The sequence below is a fragment of the Numenius arquata genome, chromosome 12 (genome assembly GCF_964106895.1).
Source record: "Numenius arquata chromosome 12, bNumArq3.hap1.1, whole genome shotgun sequence".
NCBI lineage: Eukaryota > Metazoa > Chordata > Aves > Charadriiformes > Scolopacidae > Numenius > Numenius arquata.
This window is the reverse complement of record NC_133587.1, coordinates 6,716,545-6,735,627: the sequence shown is the minus strand read 5'-3', so window position 1 is coordinate 6,735,627 and position 19,083 is coordinate 6,716,545. Positions and strand designations below refer to the sequence as shown.

General features: G+C 41.6%; 2 protein-coding genes across 2 annotated transcripts; one reads left to right on the top strand and one right to left on the bottom strand.

Moving 5' to 3' along the window:
- Positions 1–2,634: 2,634 nt before the first annotated feature.
- Positions 2,635–11,850, top strand: FAM210B (family with sequence similarity 210 member B). The gene is made up of 3 exons (XM_074156797.1): positions 2,635–2,838; positions 6,995–7,167; positions 8,569–11,850. Exons 1-3 carry the CDS (start codon positions 2,668–2,670, stop codon positions 8,783–8,785), a joined length of 561 nt encoding a protein of 186 aa, XP_074012898.1. The 5' UTR covers positions 2,635–2,667; the 3' UTR covers positions 8,786–11,850.
- Positions 11,851–12,355: 505 nt separating this feature from the next.
- AURKA (aurora kinase A) lies at positions 12,356–18,722 on the bottom strand. Its single transcript, XM_074156795.1, has 9 exons — positions 18,697–18,722; positions 18,308–18,395; positions 16,927–17,206; positions 16,250–16,328; positions 15,351–15,542; positions 14,840–14,978; positions 14,305–14,453; positions 13,676–13,850; positions 12,356–13,064 (listed from the first exon to the last, which is right to left on the bottom strand). The coding sequence occupies exons 2-9, from the start codon at positions 18,359–18,361 to the stop codon at positions 12,873–12,875; spliced, it is 1,260 nt and encodes a 419-aa protein (XP_074012896.1). The 5' UTR covers positions 18,362–18,395; positions 18,697–18,722; the 3' UTR covers positions 12,356–12,872.
- Between the last annotated feature and the right edge of the window lie 361 nt (positions 18,723–19,083).

Sequence of the window (19,083 nt, the reverse complement as noted above, 5' to 3'; positions counted from 1 at the left end):
AGTAAGCTGTTACTGAATTACTAATCACATTTATCCTTACAAATGAACTTAACTCCAGAACTAGCTCATTGCAGGGTCCCGTAAGTACCACCGGTTGTACTTCGCTTGCAGTCTTGGCAAACCACAGATTGAACAACTCTGCAACACGGATTTCTAGTTACAGAAATTTCATGTTATAGAATACCCTGCACTTGGGTCACAACAATTTCAGGCAGTAAATAATGAGATGGAAGCCAGCCCCAAGTCCTACTACTACTGCAGGCAGAGAGGTAAATGTAGTGACACATAAGGAGTAACCATTGATGGACATATTACAGAAGGACCTGCACACCCAGGATAACACAAATGTGTGTCTGTGCAGAAGCATTTTCTTGAGCTGCCTTTGGAAGTTGTATCTTCTCATTTCTGTCTTAGTTACAGTGAGCAGAATGGCGCTAATGTCTTTTTCCCTGCACTTGTAAACTATCTTCACATTAAGATATCCTAAGCCAGATTGTTTGCTTGTTTTTCAATGACCATTTGATGTTTATGGTATTGTTCCTTCCTGCTTCTAAGCGAAATCTTCCACTGAGATTTTGGAGACAGCCAGACCATACATATAAAACTGCCAACTCCGATGCTTTTATGCCTCATTAACCGACCTCCTGCTCTTTTCTGCACTTGCCCAGGATTTCTAGACATCTAGCAGCAGCATAACACATACACCACCGGAGAGCTACTCTGTGCTCTCAACCATGCAATGGCTCTAATGGGTCTGCCAAACAAATACAGGGAAGGGTTCACTATGTATGTGCAGAGCCCAGTGCTGTTCCATGCCAGGGGAACTTGACTGATACCTCCTTTACAGAGCAAGACCAGAATTAACTCCTGGGATTTCTTTTAGTCAGAAAAAAATGACAAAGTTGTAGTGTGTTATGATTAGAGCGTTGCCATGTTATCATCTGTCTACTCAGGTGCTGCTGATCTATACTCACAGAAAACATATTAGCAAATTGCTTTGGCACACTAATAAACATAATAAATATGTCAACATAATAAATACATGAAATTGCGTTCCAAGAAACTATTCTTCTACAAAGCATTCCAAGAGAGACTAGATTTATAAAGCAAGAACTAAAGGAAGAGTAAAATCCTAGAACTGGCAGTGCTGTTTGTTATGCCCAGAACAGACTCTATTTTAATGCACGCAAAGCTCTCTCCCTCTCTTCGTCCAAGATACTCCTTGAAACCAATCTGTTCTGTAGTGCATTGCACTTAACGAGAGCCACCCACCATGCCGTTTCAGCATTGTACCATTCAGTGCTGTTCTGTGCAGTCCCGGCTTGTGCTCCTAAAAACTGCAAGCTCTTCCGGAGGGAAAACCTCCTATTTATCTGACACAGTTCTCCTATTGTACTCAGCCCTGTGTGCTTACATCACTGTAAAAACAACAGTATGCCTGAAGAGGAAAGGCTTAGTAATCAGGAAGACAGAAGTATTTTATGGCCGGAGCTTAGCATTCAGATGCATTGTCTCAATACATTAATACAGTTATGCAATATTTACCCTCCCCCCGCAGTGAGCAGCCTTGTCTGTGATGGCAAAGAGCCACCATTCCAGAACGCTGCAGCGACTGCAGTTATGAAAAGCCTTGGCATCGTGCAGGGTAGCTGTCATCTTGCAGATATTAAACCCTGTTCAGTAGCATTAACACTGAATGACTGGAACACCACAAAAGGTCTGGAAATCACCACAGTTACGCACTGATCCTGAAATTTACCCAATGTGGATAGAACTTTCCCAGCAACCAACTTCCCAGAGGACTGGGATTCACCCACCAGGAATATCCCCCCCGAGTATCTACAATTCTCCCACAGTGATGTTATGCTTCAATGCTATTTTTAATTCCCAATTTTCCTGTTGTGGTTTTACTATAGGAAGAGTGCTATAAATGGGAGACATTCACGGTGTTTGTTGGAAAGCTTTTGGTCTCAGAGATGCTATGAACCCCTTTGGGACTGGAAAAGCTCTGCCTTTGCACTCTGCCCTTGTAGCATGAAGTCTTGGCAAATTATTAGAGCTCTTCAAGATAAAGTCAGTAATTAAATGACCTGCCGGCACTGCGAGTCCATGCACCAGAACTGAAGTAGTGATGACACTTTAACCACTTTAAGTGCAGACTTAGGGAGCACTCTGAAAAACGACAGGCATTTTACCTTCCCTCCACACTTACAGGCCCTGAGGGGACTGAAAAAAGACAACTCTCCCCACATGGCGAGCTACCTGGAAGGCCGCACAGAAAAGCTGCTGCGCTCAAGCTCTTACAGCTCCCTCCAGAAGGGCGCTGGGGAGGGGGTTTAACCAGCCGAGACGAGACAGGGGACTGCCTCACACCGTCCCGAGTGGCAACACAACCCTTCTAGAAACTTTTTTCCCTCAGAACAAAAGCGCCCGGCCCCCTCAGCGGGCAACGCCGCCTGATAAGCGCTCTCCCTCAAATAACCGCCAGCCCGCCCGGCGGCGGGAGCCCTCCTCCTTAAAGGCGCAGCGCCCCCTTAAGGGGGCGCTGCGCCTTTAAGGAGGAGGGCTCCCGCCGTCGGGCGGGGCGGGTGTTCGGCTCGTCAGGTCTGATTGCCCGCCCCGCTCGGCGCGCAGAGTTGGGGGCTGCGCTGTTGTTGCGCCGTTGCTATGTACCGCCTGGTGCGCCTGGGCCCGTTACGGCCACTGGCCATCCCGCGCAGCCCCCCGCTCGCCACCTTTCCCCGAGCCTTGGGCTACGGTCCCCGCCTCGTCCGGGTTGGTCTCAGCCCGCCGCTGCCTCTCGGGACGCTGAGAGCCGCCGCCGGCACTTCCGCCAAGGTAAGGGGGGAAGAGGGGGTGGGTGTCTGGGATTCCCCTGTGAGGATCTGGGTGAGGGGACCAGGTGCACCCTCAGTAAGTTTACAGATGACACCAAGTTAGGGGGGAGCGTCGACCTGCTTGAGGGTAGAAAAGCTCTGCAGGGGGATTTGGACGGGCTGGATCGATGGGCCGAGGCCAATGGGATGAGGTTCAACGAGGCCAAGTGCTGGCTCCTGCACTTGGGTCACACCAACCCCCTGCAGCACTACAGGCCTGGGGAAGAGTGGCTGGAGAGCTGCCCAGCAGAAGGGGACCTGGGGGTGTGGTTCAACAGCTGGTTGGATATGAGCCAGCAGTGTGCCCAGGTGGCCAAGAAGGCCAACAGCATCCTGGTCTGTATCAGGAGTAGTGTGGCCAGCAGGACTAGGGAAATGATGGTCCCCATGTACTCAGCACTGGCGAGGCCATACCTTGAGTACTGTGTCAAGTTTTGGGCACCTTACCACACAAAAGACATTGAGATGCTGGAGTGTGCCCAGAGAAGGGCAACGAAGCTGACAAGGGATCTGGAGATCAAGTCTGGAGAACAAGTCTTATGAGGAGCAGCTGACGGAACTGGGGTTGTTTAATCTGGAGAAAAGAAGGCTGAGGGGAGACCTTATTGCTCTCTACAACTGCCTGAAAGGAGGTTGTAGCGAAGTGGGGGTTGGTCTCATCTCCCAAGCAACAAGCAATAGGAGAAGAAGAAATGGCCTCAAGTTACACCAGGGGAGGTTTAGATTGGATATTAGGAAAAACTTCTTCACAAAGAGGGTTATCAAACTTTGGACAGGCTGCTCAGGGAAGTGGTGGAATCACCATCCCTGGAGGTATTTAAAAGACGGGTCAACTTGGTGCTGAGGGACAGGGTTTAGTGGTGTTTTTGTCAATGGGAGATTGATGGTTGGACTCCATGATCTGAAAGGTCCCTTCCAACCTAGACAATTCTATGATTCTGTGTCTTGATGGGGAAGTGGATCATAGCTTTGATTAAAGCACAAGTTGTCCTGGCTTGGGAGTGTTTTCCAGTTTTTGGGAGTGTTTTCAAGATGAGGGGTTCAGCTGGCCTGCACTGCCCCAGTGGTGGGGGTTGTGTGTGTTTCCCTGGGGGCTGCAGGGTGTGAGCACTTCAGGTAAATCATGAAGAATAAAAGCAAAAAGGGGTTTCAGTAATTCATGCAGACACAGAGAAGCCTGGGTGTTCCTGGTGGCTGTGGCTGAAAGGGTTTTCTGAAAGTGGCTTGGATTTCAGCCCCTGAAAATGGCAGCGGGTGGCAGACTGGCAGGGTGCCTGCAGAGAGAAGTCCCAGGCCTGACTCTGCACCTTTTTGTTAGCTGAGAGATAAAATACGAAGATGCACCCAGTTAATTATGTGTTTTACTTTGCTTTCTACGTTCAGCTGATTTTTTGGACATGGGAAGGAAAAATTTGCATGAGTTTGTACCATTTCTTGTTTTGGTTTTAATTTTCAGTTGAGTCAGGGAGAAAAGCAAATGAGGGACTTACACGTAACTGGGTTTTACATTGCAGTAGATTATTAAATCATGTTTATGTTGGATTTCTGTAGGAGACAGAGACCTGCTTTACACCTGCTTGTGCCAAGATTGTGAATCTGAGCTTTCTATACAAAGCCTCATTTTACAGTTTAATTCCCACAGCTTAATTTTCAGGTTAATTTTTGCAGCCTCGTTACAAAGCATAACATGATGTTTCAGATTTGTTTTCATGCTGTAGTTTGTCCAGAAGCTGAATCTTTGTCTAAAGAATGTGAATAAAACTTGCTTTCTAGCAGAATTAAATGGAAAATAGGTGACTTGCTTTGTTAACTTGTACGTTATTCAGGACATGACCGTACTTGGTAGCCCAAATAATATCTGTTGAAGTGGTACTTTTTTTAACATCTTGCTTCAATACCATTCAGAAATTGCCTGGTGGGTGAGCCTGAGAACATAAGTGAATTGAAATGTACTTGGATGATGAGAACAAGTTATTTTTCAGCCCTTATTTTTTCAGTCCGTATGATCCATCTTACAAGTGTGGCTGTAAGACCCAGGGGTCCTCTGAGAATTACATACCTCTGTAGATTGTCTGCTCCTGTTTTCATGGTAGCTATCTGAAGAAAATCTTCATATTAGGCTCCTTAAATACATAATGATCATCTTCGTTTGGATGAAAAACTCACTATAAGCTATTAGATCTTAAAATACCATTCAAAGCACACTTGGCTTTTAAGAAAATCACACTGCTGAATAAATGAGTATTCTTGACTAGGCATGCGATGTTGATCGAATTGTTAGGACAGCTTTTGGCAGAAGGTATTATGAGACTGTTTTGTTCAGTTTATTAAACCAGATCCATTCAATAACTCAGTATTTAAATTTTTACAGACTGGGAGTTACAAGAGCATTCTCTTCCTCCCCCCCCCCTTTCTGTAATAAAACTGAAGAGTAAGAGAATGAGTTCTAAAGCACAGTGAAATAGCAGCCATGTAGTACAGCCATGTGTGGAACCTAATTACTTCCAGTGGCTGCAAGTAATTATATTATCTAACTATTAATCCATTCTTTAGCTTAATGAGCTTGCTTCAAAAACTATGTGTTTGAATATTTTTTCCTCATTTACCTTCTAGTATTAAAACTGCTTGATTTATGTCATAAAGGATTTCTTTTTCTACTAGATGTTCTTCTTTCTTAGTCAATTTTAGTTTCTACTGAAATATTGCTTTGGCTTGTGAGCCAAAAAAAAAAGTAACATTTTTTAAAAATACAAGAATCAGAGTAAGTTGAGCTACACAGTTCCCCAAGTATATATTTGTGGATCAGCGTCATTTCCTGTCAAAATGAAATACAAGGTAACACAAATTATAATTAAGAAAGAGAAATCCAGCAGTGAACATAGTTTTTTTTAGGGAGACCGGGGGCTAGTGTGGTTGGTATGGTTAAAATCACTGATTAAAGTGAGCTCATCTTACCATGAATGTTGTAAGAGGAGCCTGTCTTGTATCCTAATGTACAGTCTCACCATGTCCAAGGATTAATGAAAAGTATTTTTCTTATAATTTGTGTGCTTTGACACTGATCTTCAGTAGAACCAAGTGGTGCCAGGCACTCGGTACCTCTACCTGTCCTGTGGGCAACAGTGGTCTTCAGTCTGGCCGTCATATTGTCATGACTGCTGTTGAATTCAGCTGAAAAGAAAGGACTCTTCTAATCTTTCCTGACAACCACTCACTAATTACAGAAAAATCTGAAGTCTTTGTGGAAACACTTTTTTTATCCAGTTATTAGTTCTTCTGTGGCAAGTATGAGAAGGTACCCAATGGCTGACTTAGCAGCCCGTGTGCCCTTCTTTGCCTGCATTGCATTATAAGATTGCTTTGGGGTATATTTTAGTATGAAGTTCTGCACTTTCAATTTACCCAGATAAAAAGCTGTCAGTAAATTTTACTATGACAATTTCATTGTAGTTGGGCTATCTACACTGGCAGTGGCATGTTTGCATAGCTGTTGTCTGCATCATGGCAACAGTATTGCTTGTTGCTGTCAACAGTAGCAGTTCCCTGGTTCATCCTTTTTTCAGCTGATCTACAGAGGGTGATTTATAGAAACTTAAATGTTGGACCTCTTCTACCAGGAAGCTGTTTGTAAGCCAGCATCAGTGTGGTATCATGTAGGCTTCCAGTGCCATCTGCTGCTCTGCCCATTGAACAAAAAGCTACATTACAAGAGTTCGCTGTGTAAAGCTGAGCAGTGGGAGTAAGCAAAGATCTCTTTGGCACCTCAGTCTCATCTCTCAAGCAATTGTGTGGGTGTGCCTTGGCACATGTTTGGATCAAATGGAAGACTGGGAGTATAATAACTCTCTTTAATTGTGCAACTTGCATTGTGTGAGAGCTTGCACCAAGCTCAGTGCATCCCTTCGATGTGAATAGTTGGGAAAAGGGAGCTTGCATGGGCTCTGCCACAAGCATCTGCTATCATGATGCAAAAGAAAAAAGTGTGTTACTATCTTCCCAAAGCATTCTGAACAACACTGTACACAAGCCACTTATTTCAGATTGGTTCAACTGTCTGGAATATGATATTGTGCTTAATGCTAATAAATACTTTTAATTGTTTGTTGTTTTTTTTTTAGGATGCAGGTGTATCCCCTGAAAAGGCAGCCACGGATCCCTGTGATGAAAACAAGAAACTCAATAAATCCCAGCAACTGAAACAAGTTTTTAAGGAATACGGTGCTGTAGGGGTTTCATTCCATGTTGGAATTTCGTTAGTATCTCTAGGAATCTTCTACCTGGCTGTGTCAAGGTGAGGTTTGTGCTTACTTCTGGAAGGAAATATGTACTTTTTGTCTGTTTGATCCAGACAGAGTAATCTTCTGAATTTTGAGTATAGATGGATCCATAAACGGACCTAATCTCCCATCAGGCATGAGAGAACATAGATGTACATGGTCTTTTTGCATAGGTTCACGATGGGCCGGTGAAAACAGCAGAGTAGAGACTGCACCAGAGTAACTAGCCAGATGAGAGAGTTTATTTTTGTTCTGCAGAGATATCTTTTGTTCTCAAACACTAGTATGGTCTGTAAAGATAGAGCTGTACAAAAGTTCTGAAGCTTGGAGATAAGTTTATTTTTCTGGGTGTTGAACTCAGTTTCTGCAGTTGAAAATGCAGAAGGCAACAGCCACTGAAACAGAACTAGATTAAAAAAGAAAATACTAGATAGCCACATAGGAGTCAGGTTGGAAATTATGTGTCTTCTGGTGGGAATGCATCAGTTATGGATATGTCTGTTGAGCATGAGGTATTTCAACCAAGGAAACAGAGAAACACATTGCTTCTCAAAACATTCCCTCCCGCTTACGCTTGATTTCAGTGGGAATATGTGAATGCTTGATTTCTCTCGTTTACTACATGTGGCACAGGGAGACAATGAAAATACTTTCCTTCAGGTATGATTTAATTCCTAGTTACAAGATACTATGCTGGCAAGTGAAGGGGGAAAAGTTACAGTAACAACTTCTTTTGGAAAATGACTTCCAAACATAAGAACCTTGATGAAAGCTGCTATGACTATAGAGAATTAAAATATTAGTGGATTTGGTGGATAATGCTTATTTGAGACCCACAATATTTCCATCATTTGCTAGATTTGAGATAAGATACCATTTTAACAGCTTTGTATTCTTCTGTTAGAACACTCTAAGCCTAGCAACAGGTACCTTATTTGGTTTGGGTTGATCTGTATTTATGTGATAAATTTCATTAAGACACAGAATAAACTTTATTGTAAATTTTGGGAAGATGGATTTCCAACACAAATTCACAAATTTCTAACTTTTTTAAAATTCAAAAGCAGAGAAATAGGTTCTTTTATCAGAAGGTTGATCGTGGGGCTGAGTATTCTTCTGCAAATGCTGCAGCTTTACGGTTGTAAAACTAAGAACATATTTGACTTCACAGGGAACTTGTCAATTTAAGAAAAAAAATGTACATCTGAAAATATTGCATGTGCTGTTGCTACATAAGTAACTTGAGCTGTTACTGTTTGTTGTTTTTATTATTTAACAGCATCTAGATTTAAACATAAATTCCAGAGCTGGAAGTATGCCATGTTAAATTCCTTGAAACAGTAGCACTTTTAATTTATATTCTTTAGCGTGCAACCTTAAAATAAACTAAAAAGTCTTGTTTTCTTTTTCCCCAGTGGTGTGGATATGACTGCAGTTCTCTTCAAACTTGGTTTCAGTGAATCATCGTTGCAATCTAAAATGGCTGCTGGTACAAGCACGTTTGTGTTGGCATACGCTATTCACAAATTGTTTGCCCCAGTCCGAATCAGCATTACTATAGTTTCTGTGCCACTTATTGTCCGATACTGCCGGAAGATTGGTTTCTTCAAACCTCCTGCCCCAAATCCATGATGATTTCTTACTGGTTTTTACTCTGTTTTTTAAATGCTCTATACCCATGTAGCTTTTCAGATTGCTAAATTTCTTTGGAGGACTTATTTGAATTCATGTTAATGCTGACCTCCTCTTGTATTTCTTACTTGTTCTTTCAGGTAAATGTTACACTGTGAAAAGTGCTGTCCTCATCTCCTTTCCCTTTTGCCACCTCCTCTTTAGAAAAACCTGGTAAAATGGTATCTAGTTTCCACTGCAAGTGGTAACATAAATGCTTGACAATGAGCAGTCTCTTTAGAACACTCAATTCTAGGTCTTTATTTTTGGCTTCTTGGGCCTTAATTTTTTTCTTGTCAAAATAGAGTGGCAGCTTTAGTTTATTACTGTGCAGTTGAAAAACAGAGTAAGATTTTCTTCCTAATAGCCTGTGGAATAAACAATATCCTACTACATGAATAGTTCTTTTGGTAAATGTACGTATTGGAATCTAAGGTGGCAGGTGGGTGTTTCTTTTCTTATAAAAGGCATATATGGTGACCCTGGTCTTGCAATACAACACACATGCTGAACTAACTTCAGTGGGAGTTCCTGTATGCTTAATTATTGCACAGTGATAGTTGTTTTAGCCAGAGTAGGTGATGCACTGTTCTGAAACTACAGCTCCTTTGTGGTGCTTCCATGTTTCAAGATTTCATTGTTTGAAAATGTGCTTTATTTACAGGCTAGGAACTGGCCTTACTGAAGTCCTTTTTCAAATATTCTTTTTTAGTATGCCTATAGAGTCAGAAGGAATCCTGACTCTACTGAATCAGCGTAACCAGAATTACCTCCTATGTGAACATATTCCAAAGATCATCATGTCAGAGGGAAGGCATCTGTGGGTTTTTAATGAATTGAGATCTGTCTTTGTACTGGAGACACATTTTTATCTGAAAATGAACCCTGGGAGCTTTCTGCTCCTGTGAATGAAACTCAGATCTGCGAACGCTGCAATTTATAGCTTCACAAGAGCAATTCCTGTGCTTTTGTCTGACACTGTTATAAGTACAAGTTAGAGGTACTTTTCATTTCCTTTTTTGGACACTATTCCTATTAGAATGTAGTTGCACATGCATATATTCCCATACCACCTTTCAGTTCACCTAAAGACTGGATCCCAAAACTTAGGTAGTCAGTATAACATTCTGTAGTAAATCTGGGTTTCAGACTTAGAACCGTGCTTCTGTGAGAGAGCTTGAGCCAGACCCATCAGTCTTTTGGACCTGTTCCTTCTTCCAGTTCCGCTCTTTTTACGTTGTCTTTCTCTCTTTGTGCTTACACTTACCCCAAGGTGGCTCTGACACAGATCTGTTCATATGGGAATCTGATTAAAGTAAAATAACAGGAAATTACCCTGGTGATCAGGGTAATTTTATTATTTTTTTTCCTGGAATTTAGTGAAGTGAGAGGAAGGAATCATGTGGTTAGGATGAGCGTTGGCTGAGGGAGGGAAGGAGGAGCAAGTACTTTCTTTTTGTTACGAGCAACCTATTAACCCCACTCAGCCATAACATTAAATTGCACCCTAACTCCTTTCCCATTCAGAAAGTCCAGTGGATGCTCTGAGGATTCTCAGGCTCACAAGTGAGTAGGCAGTTTGTGCTCTATGAAGATGAGTCATAGTCAGATATATCCTTGTACCTCTCTATTATTGCTACCACTTGGTTAATCAGAGGTTTTCTCCAAGACAGGGAAAACTGGAAGAAATGCAGTTTACTTCCTCTGCCCTGTGGAAGCAAGATGTTATGAGTCTGACCCCTAAAAACAAAGAACCCCTTGACAAGGGCTTGGTCTCAGTGGGGCTGTGCTATTGGCCCAAATGAGGGTTTAGTGTCTTAACAAGGGAACAGTTGCAGCAGTGAGAGCAGGTACACATGCTAGAGGCTTGATGTACAATGCAAACATAGCCATACATGGTATATATGCATGTATGTAAAGATGCATCACATTGTTAAACACTGCTCAAAATACCATCCTTAGGAGCAGGACATACTGAGAATCAGCCTTGCAGCATAGCCTGCTTCCATGGGTGCCACAAGCTGCATCACAGCTGCTTGGCTTGCTTATTAAATGTGGAGCCAATGCTCTGCTCCTTCATGTACCAAGTTCATTTTGACTAGCTGCTTATTTAAAAAAAAAAAAAAAAACACAAACTGGATTTTTCCTGTTTCATGCCTGCTTTGCAGTATGGCTGCTAAAGCTGGCAGCTTGTCTGAGCCAGCTCTAATTAGAGCATAAGTTTCAAACCAGCTTGTCCCTTAAGAAAGCTTGATTAATCTGTGTGATTATTATACCTGTGATGTGGATGGAAGCTTGTTTGCTGGGTAATTTGATAGGTAAAAAAAACTATAGTATCTACACAGCAGCTGAGGGGTTACCAACATGCAACCAACACTACCGTAGCTTTTTATGACCTCCTACTTTCTAAGACAGCTTAGTCTTTTAAACTTCAATGAGCAGTCAGTATTTCTTCATAGAAAGTTCAACTTGTGCTTGTGGTTTTTCCAGTTCACAGAAGCCTTCCTGCATTTTTTTCCTATATGCACGCATTCTTCTTATGAGTTCAGGGCAATGTAGGATAACAGAATTCCAGAATAATCATGAGGCATCCTTGTTTTCTTCATTTAATCAGTCATTTCTGATAAGTATGTTTTGTCCTAAAGTTGACAGAAAAGGAATATTCAAATACTTTCAAACCAATTTTCTGTAAAGCAGGAATCATTTAAAGCAAACACACCTAAAAGTTATTAAGAAACATCAATACTAACCTAACTAGAGACTTTCTTGCAGTAAAGAAACAGAGCTTCATTTAAATTATGACCAGAATTCAAATTACCTATTAAGATAAATATGGTTGTATAAACTACTGGCAATTTGTTTAGATGAAGTTTTTTGCAGAGTATATTTTAAATTAATTTGAGAATATATTTTGAATTCTAGAATCCTTGCTTGTAAAAGGATCGTTTTTTAAAGTGGTTTGTAAAATAGTGAAGATGACCATGAAGTCTTACAATGAAAATACAATAAATTGCTTTCTTTTAGTTTGCTTGAAGTGTTTTACTGATAAATGGTTGGTTTGTATTTTTTTTTGTTGAGTGGCCTGACCTTTGCTACATTTTAGGGAATTACCTCTTAAAACACTAGATGTTAACATTAATTCCTGTTACATTTGGTAACAATACTTTCCAGGCCTTTCTTAGAAGTGCTTTCAGATGATCTTGTCTTTGAATAATTGCATTTAAAAACAAAAAAGAAGCAGCAGACCTATGTTTCACTGGTTGTAGAAAAACCACAAGATAAGTATCACCACATTTGGTACTTACCTTCTAATCCTGTGCTGTGACTGTAGAATAGTAAGTGACCACACCAAGTGTGTTGTACCAGCACTAGAGCAAAATATTTATACCAGCTCCCTTTTTGACAGAGGTGGGAAGTAAACTTATTTTGTGATCATAAACAGGAAGTCAAGATGTACTGGTGGAAAAAGACAAGTGGTTATAGATAACCAGTGGAAGTGATAAATGCCATAAGGAACCTTACCATGCTGGTGGCAGTATATAACAAGTATTTATTTAAAAATTTGAGTGCTCACATTTAAGACAAAATAGACAAAAATGTACACATCATTTTTAGGACACAGAAATGCATTCACCTCACTCAGTTTCAGATTACACCACAGTGATGATACCCTTAGCAGCCCAGTAAGTTCAGAGGCAGGTATCTCTGGGATATTGCACTGTTCAATAAGCTAGAACCACAACTTCCTCTTGTTGGAACAATGAACCATTACCAGGACAGACCACATCATAAGAGCCTTGAACAGCTTAATACTTCAAAATCAACAAACCTGGCCCACATGTAACTGGGTTTCAAGTATATTAAGTATTCCACAAACTCCAGCTAGAAGTCAAATAATTTTACATTGCAATTAGAGTTTAAGACGATGGCCAACCCAAAGATTTGCATTCCTATTGCCATTGGATTCCAAGACCTGCTTTTGCTATTGCAATTAGTACAGTAGTCACAGTACAAGACTCCTTTTGTTGATCCCACGAGGTTGCCCCTGCTAAGACTGCATCCTGGATGAGACAGCATTATCACCCTTTGTGCTGTCAGGCATCTTTGTAGAGTTTGCTGTAATCCAGGGATGAAGTAGTACATCCTTCAGGGGCAATCGATGGAATGGGTTATGCTTCAGAAGCTTTGAAATTAAATCCCTTGCACCTTCTGACACAAATGGAGGAAATTTGAATTCCACCTAAGGAAAAGACAGGACACTGAAGACACTGCAAGAATTCTTTGGTAATAACCAAACTAGAGAGACAAAGGACTCCAAGGTACATCTAGTAAGGAAAGCTGTGTCAGTCTTGTAAACTATGCACCTTATGCCTAGTGAGGTAAGATTAAGTAATTTCATCATAATCCTGAAGAAAACAAGGTTCTCACTGCTTGTAGAAGTTACACTAAGTGTATTTTTCAGTGTACTTCAAGCAAGATTAGTTCACTCGAACCTTTCTAGGGTATGCAACAGGAAAAGTTAAGGTTACTTATTTTTAATAACACCTTGAATGTTACTGATTCTACAAATTAGAAGAGAAAGATGTGGAGATTAGTCACTTTATGAGAGAGCTAGGAGTTCAGATGGAGACAGAAACACTAGAACCAGGGAAGTCAGGCAAGGTGTCTTAAGGTGTCTTCTAGTCATTCTACCAAAGAACTGAAGAGAGTTTTAGAGATCTAGTTTTATGCATTATGTCTTGCTACAGTTCTAATACACACCCTTCTTCAAAATGATTATTTGTTAAGCCTCAATAAGACAACAGAACAGAAAGGCAGTACAGTTCAGCTAGTCCAAGTGTTAGCACCTACCCTGGAAATAGCTCTGTAGGTTTCCTGGTATGTTTCTGCTTCAAAAGGTGGTTTCCCTACAAGGAATTCATAGCACAGAACTCCCAGGCTCCAAATATCCACCTTTTCATCATGTGTTCTTCCCTCAATCATTTCAGGAGGCAGGTAGTCGAGTGTCCCACAGAGAGTTGTTCTCCTGAAGAAAAGTTTAAGTTAATCATTTACCATTATGGCAATTGTAAGATCCATTTCAAGAGCCAGACAGAAGCTAATGCTGGCAATCATCTTACCTCAGTGCAGTCTACCCTGGATAGACTCAGCACCACCAGAATACCTGGTAAAGAAGTTCTAACAGTAAATTTTCTACTTCTGCTTTAAAGCATCTCAGTCACTGTAATCAGTCTTATTCTTCAAGTTTGTACTACAGAAGTTGGAAAAAAACCAGCATAACACCACTCCATCTCTGCTACACCAGATGACTTAAGACTTGTGTTGCAGCAGCCCAGTTCTTAATGGATTTTTTTCTTCCCCCCCCGCCCCCATATTTTAGGAAGTTCACGTTTATCTCCATTCCATAACTACATGACAAGAAAGCTAACATTTTCACTCCAGAAGTATTTAACTGCATAGGATATATATTGAATCCTCACCTAGAAGATGGAGCATGCACAGACCATCCAAAGTCAGCAATTTTTAATTCTCCATTTGAGCCAAGCAGCAAGTTTTCTGGCTTGATGTCTCGGTGAATCACACTCTTTGAATGACAGTATGATAGGGCATCTGCTAGTTCTGTGACATACTGTATTTAGAAAGAGAACAAATCTTTAAAGTATAAGGACATCATCACTCTAGCTTATCTGGCTACAGATAAGGCATTATAGCCTTTTCTAGGCATAATTAGTAGTTTAAGTTAGAGCAATTATTCCTTAAACCCTTGAAGTCTGGCAATACAGGCTCTGCCTGAAATGACCAAGCACTCGCTATAAAGTGATGCTGAACATTGTTGTATTAGTGCTGTGCAGTAATTTGTCTTCCCAACTTATTCCTTGTTACAAGTGCACAAACAAACTAGCATCTAAGGAATTTCAGTTTCATACAACCAAATACAGAATATTATCTAGCTTTATGCTGCAGATATTCCAGATATGAAGACTAAGTAATGTGTAAGAAGCTCAAACAACCTACAGTAGCAGTTCTTTGCTCATCAAACTTGGTAAGCTTCTGAAGTTCTTTGTAGACTTCTCCACGAGGTGCATACTCTAGCATAAGGTAGACTCTTGTAACATCATGGAAGTAGCCGTATAATCTGAGAATGTTGGGGTGCCTGCAAAAAAGATGTAAATATTCTTCTGAACAAGGTATTTGTCCATATAACTTTAGTTTCCCTTTCTTGCCTCCCTCCTTTCAAGACAAGCATAGAAACTACAGCATCTTGTAAAGTATTCCTTCAGCTCACAACATATCCCTTGAGAGCTTCGTAGCAGATACATGTTTATCACAGCAGCAGGTTACTTCATTGCAAGGCAGACAGAAGTAAATTTTGGTACAAAAAGCCAAAAATCCTAACCAGACATTTCAAGGTGTCCTGTGTTTAAAAAGAAACTTTTATGTTCTTCAACAGAGTATGTTATCATAAACAACATTGCTCTGCTTATTTGAACATAAGCAAAGAGTGTAGTTGGTCACTATACTTCACCTAAGATGGGACTGTATTTCAACTTCTCTTCGTAGTTGATGTTCTACACCGGCTTCCTCAAGTTGTGTTTTAAAGAGCACTTTCAATGCAAGAATAAATTTACTCTTCTTTTCTCGTGCCAGGTACACATTTCCAAATTTTCCTTTCCCCAGAGGACGACCAATTTCAAAATCATCAAGAGACCATTGTCTTCTGCAGGAGGAAAGAGAAAATTACAAAAGCTAGATTCTTGCCTGGGCTTTGACTCCTGGGTTTACAATCTCTAATGTTCCTGTTCAATAGATACTTGGTGATCTGAACTAGATTTTAGTCTTTAAGAGAACACCAAGAGGATAAAATATATATTGAGACTTTTCAAAAGGAAGTTGTAAAAGCTAGTCTCTTCTTCCTAAAGTTTACGCACAGAGATACTAACATCAGCCACATTACTACAAAATCAAGACTGCACACCAAGCCATGCTCATTTCAGTACATTTAATGCAGCTGTATTACTAACTGTGTAAGGTGGCCACACTACAAATCCAACTTCACCCTTAGTTACATTCCAGTCTCTTGCACTACAGAGGAGGCTTTGTTTTCAAGTGTACATCTTGTGATTGGAGCAGCAGCTATCAGTGTTCTCCCACGGGAAGAGTTATTACTCATTTACCCAAAAGTTTTCTTTAGATTACAGGAAGTCCTTGTTCCTGAGAATTATCAGGACAAAGTAAGCTTTCCCAGTTTCATACGCTGTCTCTGTGTAGTGCCACTGGTCTCCACAACCAGGGAGCTCAGCTTCCAGGAGCTCAGCTTAGCCTTCAGCTTAGCTGCAACTGAGTCACAGCATGAAGTCCTAGAAGTTAAAAACAAGCCTAATCCAACAGGACTCATTAGCTGAACAATTTAGACATAAAACTTACTTTTTGGTGTCTTCATTTTTCTTTTTAGCAGTCTCTTCATTTTTCTGTTTAGAGGTGCTTTCTGCTTCAGAAGTTTTTGCTACGTATAGAGAAGCAGATCAACTTTATGAACCAGACCCATGAACACAATACAAAAATTCACATGGGGAGCAAATCTAATCTGTGCAGTATCTGCAACAGTTTTCAGAATACATCCAATGACACTTTAAACAACCTAGCGTAACTTCACTGTTAGCAAAGCAGCATAGCAGCTATCAGTGCTATCTAAATGTAATTTTAAAAGCTTTCTTAAAAAAAAAAAAATCAAAAAACCATTAAGCTTTCCCCCAAACCCAGTGAATTCTTGTGTATAAGAGATTAACACGAATACTGGAAAAACCATGATGTATGAGTGCCAATTACATTAACTCACAGCTGACTAGCAAGCATCTGGAAATTTTTAAACACCCATATTGGCTGTAAATGGGAAATCCTGGCAAGAAGGAGAGTGCAATAACGTCTCAGCTGAAATATGTGCTGCTATTCTGCTTCGGGGCACAGCCAAGTACTTCTTTACAGGACTGTCCCACATCATCAACATCAGCTTTAGTTCTTCTGCACTGCACTCTGCTTCACAGAACACAAGTATCCCAAGTGTCACAACTGTATAAATACATGTACAACATCTTCAGAATTACCAGGTGCTGCAGCCTGTTGAGGTTTTTCACTGTTCTTGCTTGGAACTTGAGGCCTAGCAGTCGCTTGGACTGGAAATACTGGTCGCTGCTGCGTTGTCTGGTTATTAGACAGTTTTTGGTTTGACAGTACAGATTTTTGTGACTGCACTGGAACTCGCTGGGGAAGGTTTGAAGGACACAGAACACGTTGTGCTTGAACTCCACTTTTCTGTAACCGGCTCGGGGCAGAATGCTGAGACACAGGGACACGTTTTGGGCCATCCCCAATGGGATTAGCAATCTTTAAAAAGAAAAGATTAGATGTTAATTGTAGAATAGCATATTATAATCTTTATGGCCCCATTCAGTAGACCAGGAAAGAAACCGCAAAACACAATAACAAGAGATGTTGAGGTTGTCCAATCTTATGTTTTATCAATTAAAACATCATTAAATTTCTACATTGACAAGAAAGTTAACAGTTTTCTGCAACAGCATACTTATTTATGGCTAGCAGAACTTTTACACGCATCTGAAGAACATCAGCCAGAGAAATTAAGCCAGCAGATCATTACTATAAAAACATACACTGCTTTGAGCCATTGCTTCCTTTCATCTTGCTATACCTTGCACTGCAATGGGAGCTCAGCAGAACAAAGCAAGTCTATTTGGTAAGGTTCAGCTCTCTGCTATAGATTTAGGCTTATATTTTAGAAATTCTTAGTTGTTCTAGGATACTTTGCCTACAGTTAAATTCAAACGCTAATGATTAGCTTCTCACATTTTTGACCCTCTAATGATACCTATGCAACAGTTTGTACTTTTTTCTTTCCCTAGATATTATTAGTCTTCTGATTCAGTTCACTAGAAGTAACATATTGACAGCTTGATTAAAAAGAAGCTTTGCCCATGCTATTCCAAAACCTTACCAAGATCTATTTGGTTTTAAATTAAAACTGAGAAAGTACCTGTGTTGCTATATAGCAAAAAATACATGATCAGGGTGATCTTGACTATCATGCACAGGCATGTGAATAGTGACATTAACACAGTGCTCACTTTTGAAAGCCATATCTGGATTAAGGTGGCTACACGCATTTGCTCACTCTTTAAATGATCTTATATTATACTTAAAATATAAGCAAGGTTTCCCAATTCGAGTATAACATACTAATACTAGCAACTAAAAACAGTAAACCCTGGACACTGTTTTCTCCACGAGAGAGCTACCAAGAGACAAAATTGGCAATTGTTTCCTGCACGTAGAAGACATTGTTTCAAGACATTTTTTTCCCCTTTTTTGCTATTTAGCTCAGCTGATAATTACTACAGACAGTTTGAAACCTGTAGCTCTTGTGCTATCAATACAAACGCACCCACCAAAACCGAACAGGTCACTTACCTTCGTAGCACGACTGGGGTATCCGGAATGGTTCTCTTTCATGTTCTTATCCATAGTGCCTGAGAAGAACAGCTACATACAGCCTAGCCTATAGATAAGACGTAGCCAATTGGAGTCAGTTCCACAAAAAACAATACGTCTCGGAGATCTTTTTCAAAACATGCTCCCCCCTCCCCCCGTCACCCTCCAACACCGGGAGGCCTCAAGGCCTAGCCGGGCCTGCCGTCCCGCCGCAGCGCGTCAGCTCACGCCCCTGCCCCACAACTGCCAGCCTGTGCCCGCAGCCTCCCACCAGCCGGCCCGGGGCCACCCCTACCAGCAGCTCCAGCGGGCAGGGCCCCCCGGGCCGCAACCCCACCATCGACCCCAGCCGCCTGCTCACCCCTAACCTCCGCTCCCTCCGGCCGCCGCGGCTGTTTGAATTCAAACCGCCCTCCCTTAAATACCCCTTTAAACTGCCGCCGCTCGCCATTGGCCCCTCTCCCGCCGATCGCGCCCGCTGATTTGTTCGTTTTCAACCGGCCCGCCCGCCGATTGGCTCTCCGCACGCTCCGCTCGTTGCGAGGCCGAGCCTCGTCGCCGCCGGCCCCTGGGGCGCATGCGCAACGGCAGCCTGCTGCGTATCCCGAGCAGGGCCGACCCGCCCGCCCTGAGGGCGGTGTTTGCGCTACATGCGTATTTTACGTACCGTCCCTCCGCCGCTGCCTCCTTCCGTACTCCAACTGCGTGGATCGGCGCCCCGCTTACACACTTTCCTCCGCAAAGTCGCTGCCTGG